The 17,048-nt window shown below is 38.3% G+C and overlaps 3 protein-coding genes across 5 annotated transcripts; 2 read left to right on the plus strand and 1 right to left on the minus strand.

Annotated features, from left to right (window-relative positions):
* Positions 1 to 363: 363 nt before the first annotated feature.
* Positions 364 to 9,069, plus strand: LOC125232385 (presenilin-1). 3 transcript variants are annotated; one of them, XM_048138026.1, is made up of 9 exons: positions 364 to 691; positions 891 to 1,111; positions 1,549 to 1,758; positions 2,733 to 2,953; positions 3,470 to 3,568; positions 4,121 to 4,198; positions 4,840 to 5,031; positions 5,823 to 5,935; positions 6,281 to 9,069. In XM_048138026.1, the coding sequence occupies exons 1-9, from the start codon at positions 527 to 529 to the stop codon at positions 6,434 to 6,436; spliced, it is 1,455 nt and encodes a 484-aa protein (XP_047993983.1). In that variant the 5' UTR covers positions 364 to 526; the 3' UTR covers positions 6,437 to 9,069. The 3 variants fall into 3 exon arrangements, with proteins under 3 accessions (XP_047993983.1, XP_047993985.1, XP_047993984.1); XM_048138028.1 differs by having other exon boundaries at positions 365 to 691; positions 4,121 to 4,165; XM_048138027.1 differs by having other exon boundaries at positions 366 to 676.
* LOC125232384 (adipocyte plasma membrane-associated protein) lies at positions 8,530 to 16,971 on the minus strand. The gene is made up of 7 exons (XM_048138025.1): positions 16,857 to 16,971; positions 15,934 to 16,070; positions 15,640 to 15,848; positions 15,148 to 15,436; positions 14,458 to 14,651; positions 10,559 to 10,776; positions 8,530 to 10,324 (listed from the first exon to the last, which is right to left on the minus strand). The coding sequence occupies exons 2-7, from the start codon at positions 16,053 to 16,055 to the stop codon at positions 9,578 to 9,580; spliced, it is 1,779 nt and encodes a 592-aa protein (XP_047993982.1). The 5' UTR covers positions 16,056 to 16,070; positions 16,857 to 16,971; the 3' UTR covers positions 8,530 to 9,577.
* LOC125232386 (transmembrane emp24 domain-containing protein 5-like) lies at positions 12,935 to 14,142 on the plus strand. Its single transcript, XM_048138029.1, has one exon. It carries the CDS (start codon positions 13,099 to 13,101, stop codon positions 13,867 to 13,869), a length of 771 nt encoding a protein of 256 aa, XP_047993986.1. The 5' UTR covers positions 12,935 to 13,098; the 3' UTR covers positions 13,870 to 14,142.
* Positions 16,972 to 17,048: the final 77 nt, after the last annotated feature.

The following is a 17,048-nucleotide window of genomic DNA, read 5'->3' on the forward strand; positions in this document are numbered from 1 at the left end:
CACCATACAAGTATGGTACGCGTTCACCTACACGAGCTTAGAATGTGGGCTAGGAATGCGCCTCTTTCATATATTTGATCGCCAATATCCGAGATGTGGCACTGCACCGAGATCTTCAATTTTTTGATGTAAGTAAGAGCGAGAACAAATAACTCTTTCTCGTTTTCACTTATACATGATAGGAAGAAAATTCACACACAATTTCTGAACGAATAATGAAACACCCCTCAAACATTTTTGAACGCTATTTGAAATGTCACAGCGTTTTATTTAATATTATCCTACTAAGTTTTGAAGGTACCATGCAACTTCAATCATTCAAGAGAAAACGCCCAATTCAGAAAGGGAGAAATCATCCGTTACTTTCGTGTAAATTTGGTCGTATTATCCCAGTTGTCAATAATTTCCTGAACTAGTTTTTAGTTTTGTATGAAGAAAGTCAAGTAATTATTGATATTTCTGTTAATAACAAGCTCAAATTCTGTTGTTTTGTTTGCAAAATGCGTGTTAGCTATAGGGTTAATGAATGAGTGACACAGGTAGTGAGTCAGACGAGGCGACCGAGCGTACGGCACTCATGGACGGCCACATCGCAGAAGCTCGTCCCGATAGGGAGATCGCCGAAAGGATCGCTAGGAAAAAGAAAACGAAATCGGAAAGTCAGCGCACTTATGGCGTGAGTAACACGAATGTATGTTCCGTAGTTCTACCTTTCTTCTTCGTTCGCTGGGTCATGGTGACAGGCAATACACCTACATAATCTGTAACCAATCATAATGCATATGTTTCGCGTTGTTTATCAAAACAGCTATGTTAAAAGGACAAATTATTGTAATCTTGATTGTGTGTTATCTTGAATTTATGCAATCATTCTGTTTATGATGACTCAGAGTGTGGAGCAAAGTGATGGTGGCGGGCCAAGCGGGCCCAGCAGGCCTGGGCCGAGCGGGCCGACCCCGCCGCAGCCGACGGAGCCTCAGATCGAGGAGCTGGAGCTGAAGTATGGAGCCCGGCATGTGATCAAGCTATTTGTACCTGTTACACTGTGTATGCTGGTGGTTGTGGCTACAATATCCACTGTCAGCTTTTACTCTGTTAAAGATGTATATTTGTAAGTATACCAGTTTCTTTCAGATCATGCTAATATTCGAGAAACTTTATTCAACTATTTCTATAAAATCCATACTAATATTATAAATGGGAAAGTGTGTGTGTCTGTTTGTTTGTCTGTCATTCACGGCAAAACGCATCGGCGAATAGACGTAATTTTTTATGTGGAGATAGTTGAAGGGATGGACAGTGACATATTTTGTATCTTTCTAACATGTGCGAAGCCACAGGCAAAAGCTAGTTATAAATAATGCTAAGAATCTGTGCAATTATCTCAACCATATTATAATACATACCTATTTTTTCCATAACAATGTAAAAATGGAACAATTAATTTATTTTATAGGGGTTTGTCTCATCATTTGATATTATTCAGCATTCTAATTATGAAATTTTAAGAAAGTGCATTATATTTTAAGATAAAATATTTGTTTACAGAGCATACACACCATTCCATGAGGAAAGCCCCCATGCAGTGACAAAAGTATGGAACGCACTGGCCAACTCCATGATCCTGCTATGTGTGATCGCACTGATGACTGTGCTGCTCATCGTGCTGTACAAGAAGCGGTGCTACAAGATCATACACGGCTGGCTCATCCTCTCCTCTCTGATGCTGCTGTTTTTGTTCTCGTATTTGTATATAGAGTGAGTATTACTGCGTTCTGCTGGTAATAAATCATGCAATAAGCATTTAAACAGATTTAGGTCAAATCCAGTATACAAAATGCAAATAACCTAGATTTACACAAACCTCAAAAAGGAAAGTGTGGAATTTCATCTGACCCATTTTAAAAAACTTGAGCAACATTGATAACTGATTACCTTGATGAATTGACTGACTAGTTTGATTGACAATTGTCAGAAAATCACCATCACAATTTCTATTTATTAAAAAAAAAATACTCTGTTTTGAGAAAGAAATTGAGTATAAAGTTATGTATCTATGACTGTTTTAATTTTTATACAAACTATGCATTCTTGCTCAGTAATCATGTATACTAATCTATGCTCTCTATCTTTATAATCTGATAACTTGCATACATAATTGATGAAAGTGTGAGCAATGCAACTTATCATATATTCAGTGAAAGTTTATAGTGTTGTTTGATCATATCATAACTTAACTATTTAACACTGTTAGGAACCATGTGTTTTACACATTGAAATTTGTGATTGTAATTAGAACAGTTTCTATTTGGAACAAATTAACATATATTTTAGACTTTTTAGAGATTTTACTTGGATAGTGAAATTTGTCTTAATTTCATACTGACCACTCTCCCCTTTGACTTACCATTTGTGTTCTAGAATTAGACCAGGCTAAATATGCATCAATTTTAAGAAGTTCGACGTTTTAATAACATTTGCAGTGGATTCTTGGAGAGGCTGTTGAAATCACTGCCAACTTAACTACTATTGTCTCTATATTTCATCCCATATTACCCTTCTAGAAAGCTAAAAAGTAGATTTTAATTAGAGTTAAGTACATGTTCTATAAGTCCTATTACGAGTTACAAATTCTCTATGTGCCATATTTCATCCAATTCCATCAAGTTTTTGCACAATAGAGCTTGGTTTTCCATATAACATAATTTGTTAGTGTTAAATTTAACTTACAGAGAAGCGCTAAGAGCCTACAACATCCCAATGGACTACATAACACTAGGGTTCGTCATGTGGAACTTCGGTGTCATGGGCATGATTGTGATCCACTGGAAGGGCCCGCTGCGGTTACAGCAGGCCTACCTGATCTTCATCGCTGCGCTGATGGCGCTGGTGTTCATCAAGTATCTGCCGGAGTGGACGACGTGGGCAGTGCTCGCTGTTATCTCTATTTGGGGTAAGATGATATAATTGATGTACTAACACTATGATTTTATAGGTGTATTTGGGTAATTCTGACAGCTTCTAAATGTAATCCTGAATTAATCAGGAGGCACACTGACATTTTATCCCGCCAGGCGGCGCCTGTACAAGTGTCTAGGCATGTCACTGTCATTCATATGTGAGAGAGAGAAAAAAACATATACCTTCTCGCTCTCATGTATGAAATTTTTATCTGTGCAATGCAAGTACAATGGACTAATAGGGTAGCGCCATCTGTCATCAATGTCATCATATCATAACCTTTGAGTGTGCCTCCTCATTACCCAAGTAGGTACATACATATGGAACAAAAATACAAGTCCTTAGAAATTATCATTCAATTGTAGACACTAGGCATCAATATATTTTTAATGCATTAAGAGTCCTAACAAAAGAAAGACAAAAAAAAAAGAGACAAAACTTTTTTTCAATTTGGCATGTGCTGTGATTTCTTTATTAATATTATTTTATAATCTGTTTGTAATTTCAGATTTAGTAGCAGTATTGACTCCAAAGGGTCCACTGAGGATATTAGTTGAAACGGCTCAAGAAAGGAATGAGCCTATATTCCCAGCTCTTATTTACTCATGTAAGTATACATTCCATATTTTATTTGCTCCTGTTATCCTGTATCATAAAGATAACAGTGAAATGACACTTTAGGCATCTTAAAGTAGACAGTGTAACTTTTAACAGATTCACTTCTACTTATTTTAATGAGTAGTAGCGTGTATTCAGCAGTGGGTCCAAAATAACCCTATATGGGGGGGGGGGGGGGTCACGTGGTAAAGGCCCAGACCCAGGGGTGGGTCACGTCTATTTGTATGGCCAACCTAGGCTCCAGGGGGAAGGGTCATGACCCCATGCCCCCCCCCCCAACCCTGGATCCGCGCAAGGGGCGCTATGAACGACGAATATCGTTCATTGACCCACCTATCCACCATACACGCCCACATACACTTATACCTATTGCTGCCTGCCTTGCAGTATTGCATGGTCGGCATCATGGGCAGAATAGTAATATAATATACATAGGTATATAAATACGCTTATATAACAAAGATGGCTGTCAAGTCAGTCTAGTCCATAACATTTCCCAAAATTTGACACAGTTTGTTTTTAATAGAATGTATTATTGCAGCGACGGTGATGTACTGCCTGGTGGGGACGACGACGACGGGCGAAGGTGAGCCCCGGGAGCTGCGGCCTCTCAACCACGGTCCGTTACACTAACACAATAATCTGTCCCGTGTGGTGTTGTCCCGTTTGTCAAACATTTCCATATAACTACGGGTTGTGAACCGAGATTCCCCTCAACTACGATCCGTGACATTAACAAAAAAATCTGACCCATTGTCCCTTGTGGAGTGCTGTCCTGTTTGTGAAACTTTCATATGTAATCACGGGATGTCAGCCGAACTGCCTCTCAACCATGGTTCTTGACATTAACACAAATAATCTGTCACGTTGTCCTATGTGAAGTGTTGTCCCGTTTGTCAAACATTCCCAAATTATCTTGAGGGATGTTTTACTAAAACACACTCACATTTTGTTGTCGTAACACTTTAAAATCTCCCGTTTTTTGGGGTTGCTCGCATAGGCTTTTTTCGCCTGGTTACGTGAATGTGGTGGTTGTAAAATGGTATGTCCAACATGCCATATCATAATTTGTATAATTATCAGAAATAAAATAGTTTTGATGTGATTTTACATACATATTCAATGATCATTTATATTATTTTATAAAATATTCTCACACAAACTCGCGTCACTGAGCCATTCATAACGGTAGACCTTCTCTAACTCATGCTACAAATATGTTTATAAAAATCGCATGTGTCATATTTTGTGAGTACACAGGTACCGCGCCCGAAGGCCGAGCGCAGACGCGGCCGGCGTCCGGGGACGGCGACGGCGGCTTCGACGCCGCCTGGGCCGCGCGCCGCGACCAGGGCCGCGAGGCGCGCCGCCTGCGCGTCGACGGCACGCAGCCCGCTAACTACACTACACGGGTCGAGAGGCCTGCGCCACCACCTGACATGGAGGAAGAGAGTTAGTATCCTCTCCTTTACAATAGGCATTCTATAAACGACACTCGGGCCGTGAGACACGCCATTGCGGATGGACGGCACGCAGCCCACTGACTACACTACGAGGGGGCTTGCGGTTCGAGCGCCATCTTAGCGGTCTCGTGTCGTGAATAATTTATTTTTCTTTTGCTCATTAATGTTGTTTAAAGTGTAATATCGATAACTTATTATGCAGTAAACTAATGTGGTAGTGAGAAGCTGATGAAGAATTAGGCCGACCACATTTGACAGACACATCATTGTCAAGCAGCCGACGTCTATGGAACTTCCCATACAATAAAATTTTACGAACGCTTTAACGGTGACAGACGGTTTGATGCGACCGACCCTTACGGCTCAGCCACGACATTGGTCTAAGCGCGACAGCGGCGAGCGGCGGCCATACATTGAAGCGAGACACAGCGATGGGACTTTTCATTCGCACGTATGCCTGCCGCTCGCCGCTGCCGCGCTTAGACCAATGTCGTGGCTGGGCCGTTAATCTCGAAACGCGTTTAGCCACTTTTTTGTCGTCAACGGCCGGTGGTCCACGTGCTCTTGTAAAATCTAGCTATCAATTTACAAGTGCTAACTCACCACTGTACACTGTCGTACTTAATAATTACCATACCAAAATTAATACCCGTCCCTATCGCAGTATTTATAAGCCTTGCCTGCTACTAAGACAGCATTTTTTTTTACTTTTATACTTATTTTACTCTTAATAGGTACGAAAAATTTACGCAGATATTTGACTTTTTATTTTTATTTCAGAGGGTGTGAAGCTAGGCCTGGGCGACTTCATATTTTACAGCGTGCTGGTGGGCAAGGCCAGTTCCTACGGAGACTGGAACACCACGCTCGCGTGTTTCGTCGCTATACTTATTGTAAGTATATTCCTATACATATATGACTTGCCATCAGAAGGGTCATTTTAGTGCAATAAGTCTTCATATGAAAGTCTAACAAAAATCCTAATAAAATGGTTTTTATCGCATCTGTATGTGGAACCATTTAACCATTCTGTATGGAAAGCCTTAGGCCTCCGCCACACATAAAGCGTTTTGATATGATTCAAATTCTATAATGAGCTTCACATTTTATTAAGTCACAATCCGCCATAACGCTTCTAGTTATCGTTCCTCTGTTACGACCTTTACACTCCTAGTTACGACCTTTTGGCGTGGTGTGATTAGCGCTTAGAAATTGAACCTTACTTTTTCTTCTTCCAGGGTCTGTGCCTGACCCTGCTGCTGCTAGCGATCCTGAAGAAGGCGCTGCCCGCGCTGCCCATCTCCATCACGTTCGGCCTCATCTTCTACTTCGCCACGCGCGGCGTCGTCAAGCCTTTCGCGGACGCGCTGGCCGCGGAACAGGTCTTCATTTAGCTACCGCCCCACGTATTAGTTATCTAATTTAGAAATGTCTGCGATGGAAATGAGATTTTTTCCTTTAAATTAAAAAAAGTTACAACAGGCAACAATTAATGAAGGCATCTCTATAACGTTCGGTCTTATTCTACTTCGCGGCATCGTCAAGCCCTTGGCAGACGCATTAGCGGCCGAACAAGTCTTCATTCAGCTACCGCAGAAACGTCTGCGATCCATTGGATGGCGATGGAAAATAATTGTATTTTTTTTTCGTGAATTTAAAAAGTAACAGTAGATATCAATTATGAAGGCGATTCCTTCCAAATTCTCGATTATTGTTGACCATTTGTAAACCTTGATGCATACGGTTCGAGGCTAGTTGTGTTGCGACAGTGTTAAAAGAACGATAAAATTGCTTTAGTCCCATTTGTATAAACTATAAAAATTTAATTTATTTGAAACTTCTTGTGTGATCTCATTTTACAAATACCTCACGCGTTGTGATGGTCCCTATGAGTTCGTTTTTATACGGAGCAGTAGTTACGTTGCAACACTTTCGAAGATTGATAGGCCTTATGTTCTCATTATAATATTTTTAACTGACAAGTTAACCGGATGATTAAGTGAAATAACATCCAGGGAATTATTTTGTAATATATACGCTTGTAATGTTCACTTCATGCCTTCTTACGACGCCTTATAGGACTCGCAGCAAATACCAAAAGCGGTTTTGTAAGAAATTTGTACGCACTGTCGATTATGGCACGGAAGTCAGTCTTGCCCAATGATATCTAATGTTTTAAATAAGTAAATTAATTTCAATTTTAGGATTTTACGGGCATTTCCAGAATTTGGGACCCAAAATTAGCGTAAGTTGTTAACAAAAATTAACTCGACGTCAGTTTTGTGACGAGAATTTAAAAAGCATGAAATTTAAAAAAAAATATTTTTTTGTGTTAATTACATAAACATTAAGTCATAATCAACATCCAGAACGTGAAAAAAGTTAATTTTTAGTCAAATTTTATGCTTAATTGTCGTAACAAAACGGAGAGTGAGTTAATTTTTGTTAAGAACTTACGCTAATTTTATTTTGGGTCCCAAATTCTGAAAATGCCCTTACTTGCGATCGCTCTACTAACCAATGTAACATAATGAAACAGAAAATACGCTATGTAAAGTTCTTGTCTCAGTTGATCATTTTGGTAAACTAATGTTAATACTGCACTCAAAAAGTGCTATTGTGAGATTTAAAAGTTTACGAAATATTTGATGTGACAGTGAACTCTAAAGACTGACATTATCCAGGTAAATCGCAGTGTCTAACCAAATGATTGTAGATATACTCGTTAAGGTATACCTAGTGTTAGAAACAAAGTGACATTAGAATGCAATCAATCGACACCAATAGCAACTAGTATTAACACAGAGTTCAGACGGCCTCGCCAAGATGATAATCGTTTGCGCCGTAGTGAAACAGTAGTCTTTCTATCATTTCATTAGCGACGGAAAAACATAGTCGTTGGTTTGTTACCACGAAAACGATTGACATTTTTGAAAGGAACCATGTTGTTTAAGTAGGATGTTCAAAATGTAAAAAATCTAACCTAAGCTTACCTGCGTTATAACTCGTTTACTTAAGTTTCATAACTTATTAACATTCCATTAGTTTTACGACTTTTTCATAAATGACTGTTCCGTTCTGTCCTGTTGTATCTGGCAGGTGTTTTGTTACTTAAGTAATGTACCTGTATATTATGTGTAATACATACATGAATTGAAACTGTATCCTTGATTCTTATCGCGATTTCTAGGCGTGACCGAATTATCATCATCGTAAATACTCTATTTATGCGCAGTTTAGTTCAACGTTTTCTAGCTGAAATGAAATGTTAGCAGCAGACATGACATACTGCACAAGCCATCCATGGCAATGTATAGGACAATTAGAAATATGGGCTTGCCTCTGATAGAATGTCAAGAAAAGCTCATCCTTAAATTATGAAGTGGTTATAATTATTAGCTAGGAACTTTGTAAAGCAAATTAGGTAATATAACTTTTGATATAACAACAATTATGTTTCATTTCTCCCTCCATAGTCAAACAAGGGTTTTAATAAAAACATATTTATTAGGTACTTAAGTATACATATAAATATTGCTTCATTACAAAATCTTTGAGATACACATGTCAGATATAAACTGAACAATTCAGTCTCTTTGTATACGCAAAAGGTATAACGGTAATTTAGAATTTTTGTACCCTTAAAAAAAGTAAAAACTGTAAACTGCTCAACAAAAACTAATAACAGTTATAATAGTATGTAACTAATAAATGACTTTCTGGTTGTAACGCAAGTCTTGACGAAAAAATACTCACTATAGGTACTTATTGCACTGTTGGTTAACTGGTAACTGACTGATGCATCGTTTGTCATAAATTCCATGGCATTTAAAGTGGAAAGATTAAAATAGCAATAAGAAAAACTTTGAATCGAGACATTAATAAAGAGAAAGTTGGATAACATAGAAATACCTAGATGCTATAAGGTATTAAAGGGGAAATTATGAAAATACTCATTACTCCATAAATTAAAAAAGGATAAAATGTGAAGTCATAACCGTGAACTAAAACCGGTGCGAATACAATAACTGTTACCATATCATACATATCAATGTATGATATGTATTGGTATCAACCAACTCTAACAAATAACACTTCTAGGAAGATCACAATCAAATAAATTTTCATCGAATGTCTTCGATAATAAACTCGTCCCACCAAATACAACAATAATAATAATTTGTAGCTATGCCAATAAGGAAAATAAAATAAAAATACCATACTAAATATAATTAAATAAAGGAATGGACAAGATATAAAACTTCAGTCTAAAAAGGAATACACTTAAGTTAAATGAAAAGATCATTTGGAATGATATTTTGAAACATTGAAATAATTACTGAATAGATTAGGCCCTCTTAATTTTGATTGAGATAAAAAAAGTTGATCGAATTTGTTCACGAGGACTCGCAAGAGCGTAATTTCAACTTCCTCGACCCACAGCCACATTCACACGGTTTACTTACAAGCTCTGATAGGTAAGTGGGTGAATATCTTAAAAGTTAAATTACTAACCTCCTTTTTAAAATGACTACTTACAAATGAGGGTTGGGAATTTCTGTGGGACCTCCCTTCTTTATCACCTTTAACGTTTCCTTACTAGGCTTGGCCGTGTCCGAGGGAATCTCTTCTTGGATGGGGATCTGTTCGGGCGTGGCTTTCTCGTGAGGTACTTTAGCGGATCCGCTCTTCTCCTTCTTAGCTTTGTTTTCGGCGGGTTTTGGTGCCGGTTTGTCTACCTTAGCTTTCGTTTCAACGGGTTTCTGAGTGGCCGGTTTCGGTGTAGTCGGCTTTACTTCAGGTTTAGTGGGTTCCGGTTGTTTGGGCGGCGCGGCTTTGGCTGGTGTGGGCGTCGGTTTAGGAGTAGTTGTGGTAGGTTTAGGAGTAGTCGTGGTAGGTTTAGGAGTAGTAGTAGTAGTAGGCTTTGGTGTAGTCGTTGTGGGTTTAGGTGTGGTAGTAGTAGTGGGTTTAGGGGTAGTGGTAGTAGGTTTGGGGGCCTCTACAGGTTTAGCCACTTTCGGAGCTTCTTTCTTCTCTTCTACTTTGGGTTTAGCCGTGGCACCGAAGGCCTTCTGCAAGAGCGGCGGGGTAGGTACTACACCGATGTAGTTGGCATGAGGACTGCCGATGTACAGTTTGTTGTTGTAGACGATCGCGTCACTGATCTGGCTCAAGGTCTTGTCAGTATTGAAGTAGGAGGCGACGATTTTTCCGTTCCAGTCAATTTGTACTAAACCGGCCATTGGAGGCACTATGCCGGACACGCTCTTGAAGTGCCCGATCTGGAACAACAAAAAGTCAATATTTTAAACAATGCAATCATTTCCGACTTCTCGTGTTAAAAGTAGTATTTGATGTGATGATGTAGGTAGGCTGTGCTAATGATACTAAATTCTCGAGATTCTTAAGATCCTAAGACAGTATTAACTTCGTCGTAGTTATGTAGTGATAGTGAAGGACGCCTGTTTGAAGAGTGTGAAGGTACACACATAGTAGAATGTAAGATAAACACTTACGAAATACTCGACGTCCTCGAACAAGAAGTGCGGGTAGACAGTGTTGAGGTACGCGAACGGCAGCTCTATGAGGGTCTGCAGGCGCGCCAGGAACTTCCTCACTACAGGGGCTTCGGCCATGGACCGCGTCAGCAGAGGGTGCTCATCGTCAAACACGGTGTATAAGCCTACTAGGATGCCGGAGCCGTCGGGGAGGGCGCGTACGTTGTCTGGGACACCTGGAAGGCGAAGATTAGATTAGATTAATTTTTAATCAAAATTGAACGAAACTCCCCAATCTCAATATGACAATGGGAAGGCGGGGAAAATCAGGAGCCGACACAGTGTGGTCACCCTACTTGATACATTTGTATGAGAAAAGTTATGTCTGAATATCTTTAAAACCAGACAACGAATATAAAATATTAGATCGTGGATATTTAGTAAAAAAATTTACTAAATGTTGAAGTACTTTCGAGTGTCTGTGGTGCTACAAATCTTAAGATATTTACATTTTTAACTTTCTCAAAACGTGTGGACTGAGTGAGCACTTACAAAAATTTATTATAAAAAAACCTGACACGTTAGTGGTTCGTTTTGCATTTTACAAATTCCCATTTCACTTTTACTAAACTATACACATATAATAGCGGTCTAAATCTTATGTTTTTATCAAAATTCGGCTTTTCAAAAGTGTGAGGATTGAGTGAGCATAAGAAACTATTTGTAAAAAATTAAATACGTCACTAGGTAATCTAAAATTTATAGAGGTAGGTTGGCATATTTTTTACTAAATGTTTGTATATAAATATTATATGTTAAATGAATACATTCACTGTTTTCGTTTGTAGTTTGTGAGAACTGAGTGAGCTCATGTTAATGACTGTATCTTTTAATTTATCTTTTTACAAATTCAGAGATTCGTTTTACAATTGTTTTAGAACTTTTACTAAATGATCAGCATATTTTTTTTTATTTTCGGAAGGTGCTCACTCAATCCACACGCACACAAATAATATGTGGATGACGCCCTATGAGTAATTGAGTATGCACCCTCGGCACAGATTATTAATAAGTTACTAACGTAACAGATCCTTCACTTGCCAATACTAATAAGTTACCACGTAAAACTCAGAAGAATAGTAGGGTATGTGCCACGCGACTACACAGGAGGGCGCGTGGCGCCCCTCGGCCACTTGTTCATTCGAATGAACGGCTAGTGTGTAGCGAGTGACGTAGGCCTGCCCACGGGTAACTTTGTCGCCGCAACTATTCGTCTCTCGCATGCAGTATATGAAAACTCGCGTCGCTACGTGTGCGCACTTTTATAATACTAGCCCATAGCCCATACACCGTTGGTGATGTGAGAGACAAATTAGTTGCGGCGACAATATTGCCGTGGACGCATACCCAAAAAATTAGGGGAGTTCAGGCAAAATATTACCTACCAGAGAAAGTCGCAATATAAAGATGAATTGGTATTTACAAATTGAAATATTATTATTGTAGGTACTAGTAGGATTTTATCAATAAAACATTAATAATTGCTGTTATCGACCACTGACATTGACATGTACAATTAACTCTATACATTATTATCGAATTCTATTTAATAATTTATTGATGAAAATTTCCGACCTTTAATTAACTTTCACACTTTCGCAACCAAGCACCCGCCTGGTGGGCACTCGTGAACTTTGCTCAGATGCCGGAGAACCCGCTAGGCGGGATCTCGCCATTCAAGCGGGCGGTTATAAATTATGATCGGTTTGCCAGTGTGCCATTTTTTGGTTAGTAGCGAAAGTGTTATGTAACAAAAGCATGAAAAGCATCACTTAGAATTCTCGTTCTATCCACCTATTGAGACCTAATAAGAATTTGCGTGCGTTTGTTATTGTTAACTACTTAAATACCTACTACTAAGCGCGCTACTCTCTAAAGTGTTTGCACGCATAAATCAGTAAAATTAGATCGCGTGGAGACATGACGACAATTTACTAAATTCACGATCATACCGACATTTAGTTCATGATTATTTGATTAGTGATTACATGCAAACATTATGAAGTCCGGTTACAATACTAAAGCGTCTATAATGAACACCTACAATTTTAATCCTAATCGAGTGACCCTAATGACAATTATAATATTCAACTTTATTGAAAGTTAGTTCAGATTTGAGCAAACTATTCTGCCCTGCAGCCGAGTGGCGCTATCTCAAAACCAAATGATTTTGAAAACGGAACTGTCAGTTATAGATACTAAAGTATAAGTTAGTTCTGATTAAGAGGGCAGTATTTTATATATGCACTAAAAATAAAAAACTTAGTATGGGAAATTATCAAAGGCATACTGGTGGTTAATGCAGACGGACGCTGGATTTGGGTCTTGATGTCTGATTAGGTAGCCGTAGGTGTCTAATTGATTCTTTTATTCAAATGTATCCGCCGAAAGTAACAGGCCTTTTCCAAAATAGCGAGAAAAGATATAATACGTTTCGTCTTTCGCCTTACCACCAATGAACATTGACAATAGGCGCGCAACTGTTCAAACAAACCTCCATGAAAGTCTGCGCGCTCTTGCAACAGTGTAACGTGGATATAGCTAAGAAAATGTACATCCTAATTACCTTGTTTTTAATTCTACGAGCATGTACCGCTCAAGTGACAACCTTCGAAACCGACATGAATTTCCGAGTAGAACCTGGGGACAGAACATGTTTCTTCGAAAACGGAAAAGCCGGTCAGATTCTCGAAGCGTCGTACCAAGTGATCGACGGCCAGCACGGAGATTTAGACATATCGTTCGACATCGTGGCTCCCGACGGAACCATGCTAGCTTCAGATTACAAGCAGCCGTACAACTCGCTTATAATGGAGTTGAAGCAGGATGGGGACTACGTGTTCTGTTTGGACAATACGTTTAGCGTGATGAACTCAAAATTAGTGTTTGTGTATGTGTTGATAGAAGATAAAGTTGCCGAGGTGATTGAGAAAGCGACGGACCCCGAAGCTAATGTAACATCTGTTGAAAAAGAAGTCCTAGAATGGAGAGGTACGTTGCCGAACGGAGAGGTGTACTACATGGAGGTGGCGCAAATAGCTGATTCGCTGTCTCGCACCCTAAAGCACGTAGTTCGCGCGCGCCATCTGTTGGACGTGTACGGCGCGAGCAAGTCGCGCGACAGCTACGCGGCGTTCGAGGACACCTTCATCGTCGACCTGTGGTCCGCCTTCCAGATCACCTTCATGTGCGGAGTTGGAACGCTTCAAGTTTACATGATCAAGAAACTGTTTAATAAGTCGACTAAAAATACAAATAGCTACTATTAGGTACCTATGCGTGCATATGATTTCAATTTTCAAATTCAACTAAGAAATCTTAAAAATGACCTTTCAAAAGTCGTCTCTGTCCCTGGTACACAATTAAAATGAAACCTAGCATGTAGCAAACCTTAGCATAAATATTACCAGTTTTGCATGAATAACATAATGTTTATTATGTTATTCATTATTACATATTGCATGAATAACATAATAAACGTCTATAAAAAAACTTAGATACGTCGTGGCCGTGAATAATAAACAGAGGGTTAGATACAGTCATTTATTTTGAAATCTAACGTTTTCTCCCTACAGTAAAGTTTCATTACATGACAAAATACCGCAATTTCTATATTTTCTATAAAAGAAGCGAAGTGGAACAACCATTAATACTAGAAAAACCATTTAATTAGATCAGTTATATATTAGACCTGTAGGTCAAATGTGTGACCATATGTTGTAACATAAGGTCACACATTTTTTTCGCACCAACTCTGATGATAGCAAGTTTGATGTTTGAAGATTGATGATTATAGAACTAATATCATGTGTATGAATTCTAGGCTGATTAAAGTGGAATATCAAAAATATAATTACCTGGCAAGCCGTCAACAAACACCTCACTCTTCCCTTTCTTGGGGCCGTCAATGTCGTATTTCACAAGCCTGTATCTGTGGGTCTCAGCCACAACCACAAACTGGTTGTCAGGGGAGATGGCCACGCCATTGGCGAACCAGAGGTCGTCGAGGAGTACCTTGCTTTCATTCCTGGCTGCGTTGTAGTAGAAAAGTCTGGAAGGTTAAGTGGGATTAATATATTTTTTTACTTAATTCACAAAATACGAGAGCAAACCTATGGTATCTTTTGTTTTAATAGCCAAATTTTTATATAATAGTACATGATGTTGTAGAGTTGTAGTCTTTAACTTAAGTAATTGATCCCATGTAATAAGATAAAATTTAGAAATCCAGTTAAAATTCAAGCATGAATAAAAATGCATTTACATTTACAATCACTAGGATTCAATCGAATTCATGTAAATAAGAAACATTGCTTGACATTATGATGACTTTCCAAGAAGTTCAACAACGTCAAATAAATTAAGAATTAAAAATACTTGTATACCTTAATATACGTTTAATTTGCCCAACTAGTCTTATTGAGTTAAATGGAAGAATATTAAATGCAGCAACACATAAGATAAGGCACAAAAGTTTGTGAGAAACAAACATGATAAGGACCAAGTATTTCAAACACATTAAGAATAACATCAGTCACATCACTTACCTCCCAGAAGGATCAGCAAGCAGAGATATGGCACCATCTTTTATGCTGAAGTCACTGCTAGAGTCAGTCCAGTAGAAGTCTCCATTTTTAGCCAACGCAATGTGGTTAAAGAACCTGGGCACGCGGCCATTAATCGCAACTCGAGGGGACACCAGAAGTTGCTTCTTGTCAGTCTTAAGATCCGTCTTCCAAATACCATGATATGCGTCAGCAAGATATAGTGTATTTTTGTCTGCATCAATTTGAAATCCGAGTGGTCTTCCACAAATGTGTTCTTGTGACAATCCAGCTATAGAATAAAAGGGAATATTACATACAATTTTTTATGTGTGTTTGTGTTTGTACTTCTTTGCTATTGCATTAAAATAAAATAATTATGCAAGAAAAAGGGAATTCTACAGTTTTCAAGCAGTCTAACATTAGGTACATTATAAAGTTTTTGCTTAAATTTAATGTTTGTGATTCCAATTGGAATCTTATCAGTACACTTACTGCACGGTTGTCCAACTTTGGTCACATAAGTAACATGGCCACCAGGTGAGAGCTTGACAATCTCTCCAGTTGCCAAACTAGTGAATAATTCACCATTGGCTACTTGGAAAGCCTCTGGCCCCAGAACTTTGTCCACATGTATTCTTTGAGCATTATTCAAAGCCCCATTGGGTGCTAAAGGACCAACTCTGTCCTGAGCGGGTGCAAGCCTGTAGACATAAAAAATATATTTTAGTAATCATGCAAATGAAATTCAAACTTTAAATTATCAAACCATTTACAATAAGAACTTACTTAATACTTGTAAACTTGGTGTATGGCGGTAGATTGGGTATCAAAACGATGATTCCAACAAATATAGCCAGAATCAAAACCAGTTTTATAATTTTCTTAATAAAACTGAATATGAAGCCCATTTTCGTCTTGTTTACCTAGAACAAATAATAAAGATAAATATTCAATGCTAATTAACCACTTACGGGTTCCAATGCAAAACAGATGTGTCATTCTCTTGTTTATCTTTGTTTTAGCTGTCTACACAGTTTCAAGATAGTGCATGAAGAAGTATATTTCAAGTATTTTACGATCCCAACCAAATGGGTGTTTAAATATTTGTCTTAGATAAGATGTTGAAAAGAAATAAATATCAAGATTTATTATTTATTACAAGGCAAGATTATTTGAAATGTTTATTTATCAACATTACATATTGTCACGGACACACAAGAAATAATACATGGCTCTTTTGCAGAGGAATCAGTCTACATTATGTAAAAAAAAAACTCCAAATTTAGTGAAGTCTGCCTTATGTACTTGTAAACTGCTTACTTCCTTCACTCGGAAATTATTAGATACTTGGATTGTTGATTATGTTATTATGTATTATGTTAGATATTATATTTTATTATATTTTTGAGTAGTTTAATGATGAACATCTCCTTTCACAAATGAAGTGAGTAAGGAGACTAAACTGTTGAAGTGAATATTACCAAAGGTGCACAGTTATTTTCGGAATCATACATGTTTGTTAGGAAAATAATTTATACAGAAAATATTTTGTGATCTTTGATCTTTTTTCGATCTTTGAACGGCGCTGCATTAAAATATTATGCATAGGTAGGTGTTAAACTTAAAAAAGTGCAAATTTATGTCTAAGACAAATCGAGACGGCAACTAAATGCATGAGGGAAAGAATGTAAAATATAATTAAACAATACCTCCGATCCAGTGAAATGAGTAGAAGAAATTTCATACACCGCAAATCCGTGGCGCGGTCAGTCGTCGGAGTCGTCGGACGTTCACCTTCACCTTGACAGCTTGATATCACGTCACCCGGCAGAGGCGTTTTTCTCTTTTTCAAATTACTATATTTGCATATGGCAATTCTTTTTACCGATTACATGGTGACA

The sequence above is a fragment of the Leguminivora glycinivorella genome, chromosome 13, assembly GCF_023078275.1.
Source record: "Leguminivora glycinivorella isolate SPB_JAAS2020 chromosome 13, LegGlyc_1.1, whole genome shotgun sequence".
NCBI lineage: Eukaryota > Metazoa > Arthropoda > Insecta > Lepidoptera > Tortricidae > Leguminivora > Leguminivora glycinivorella.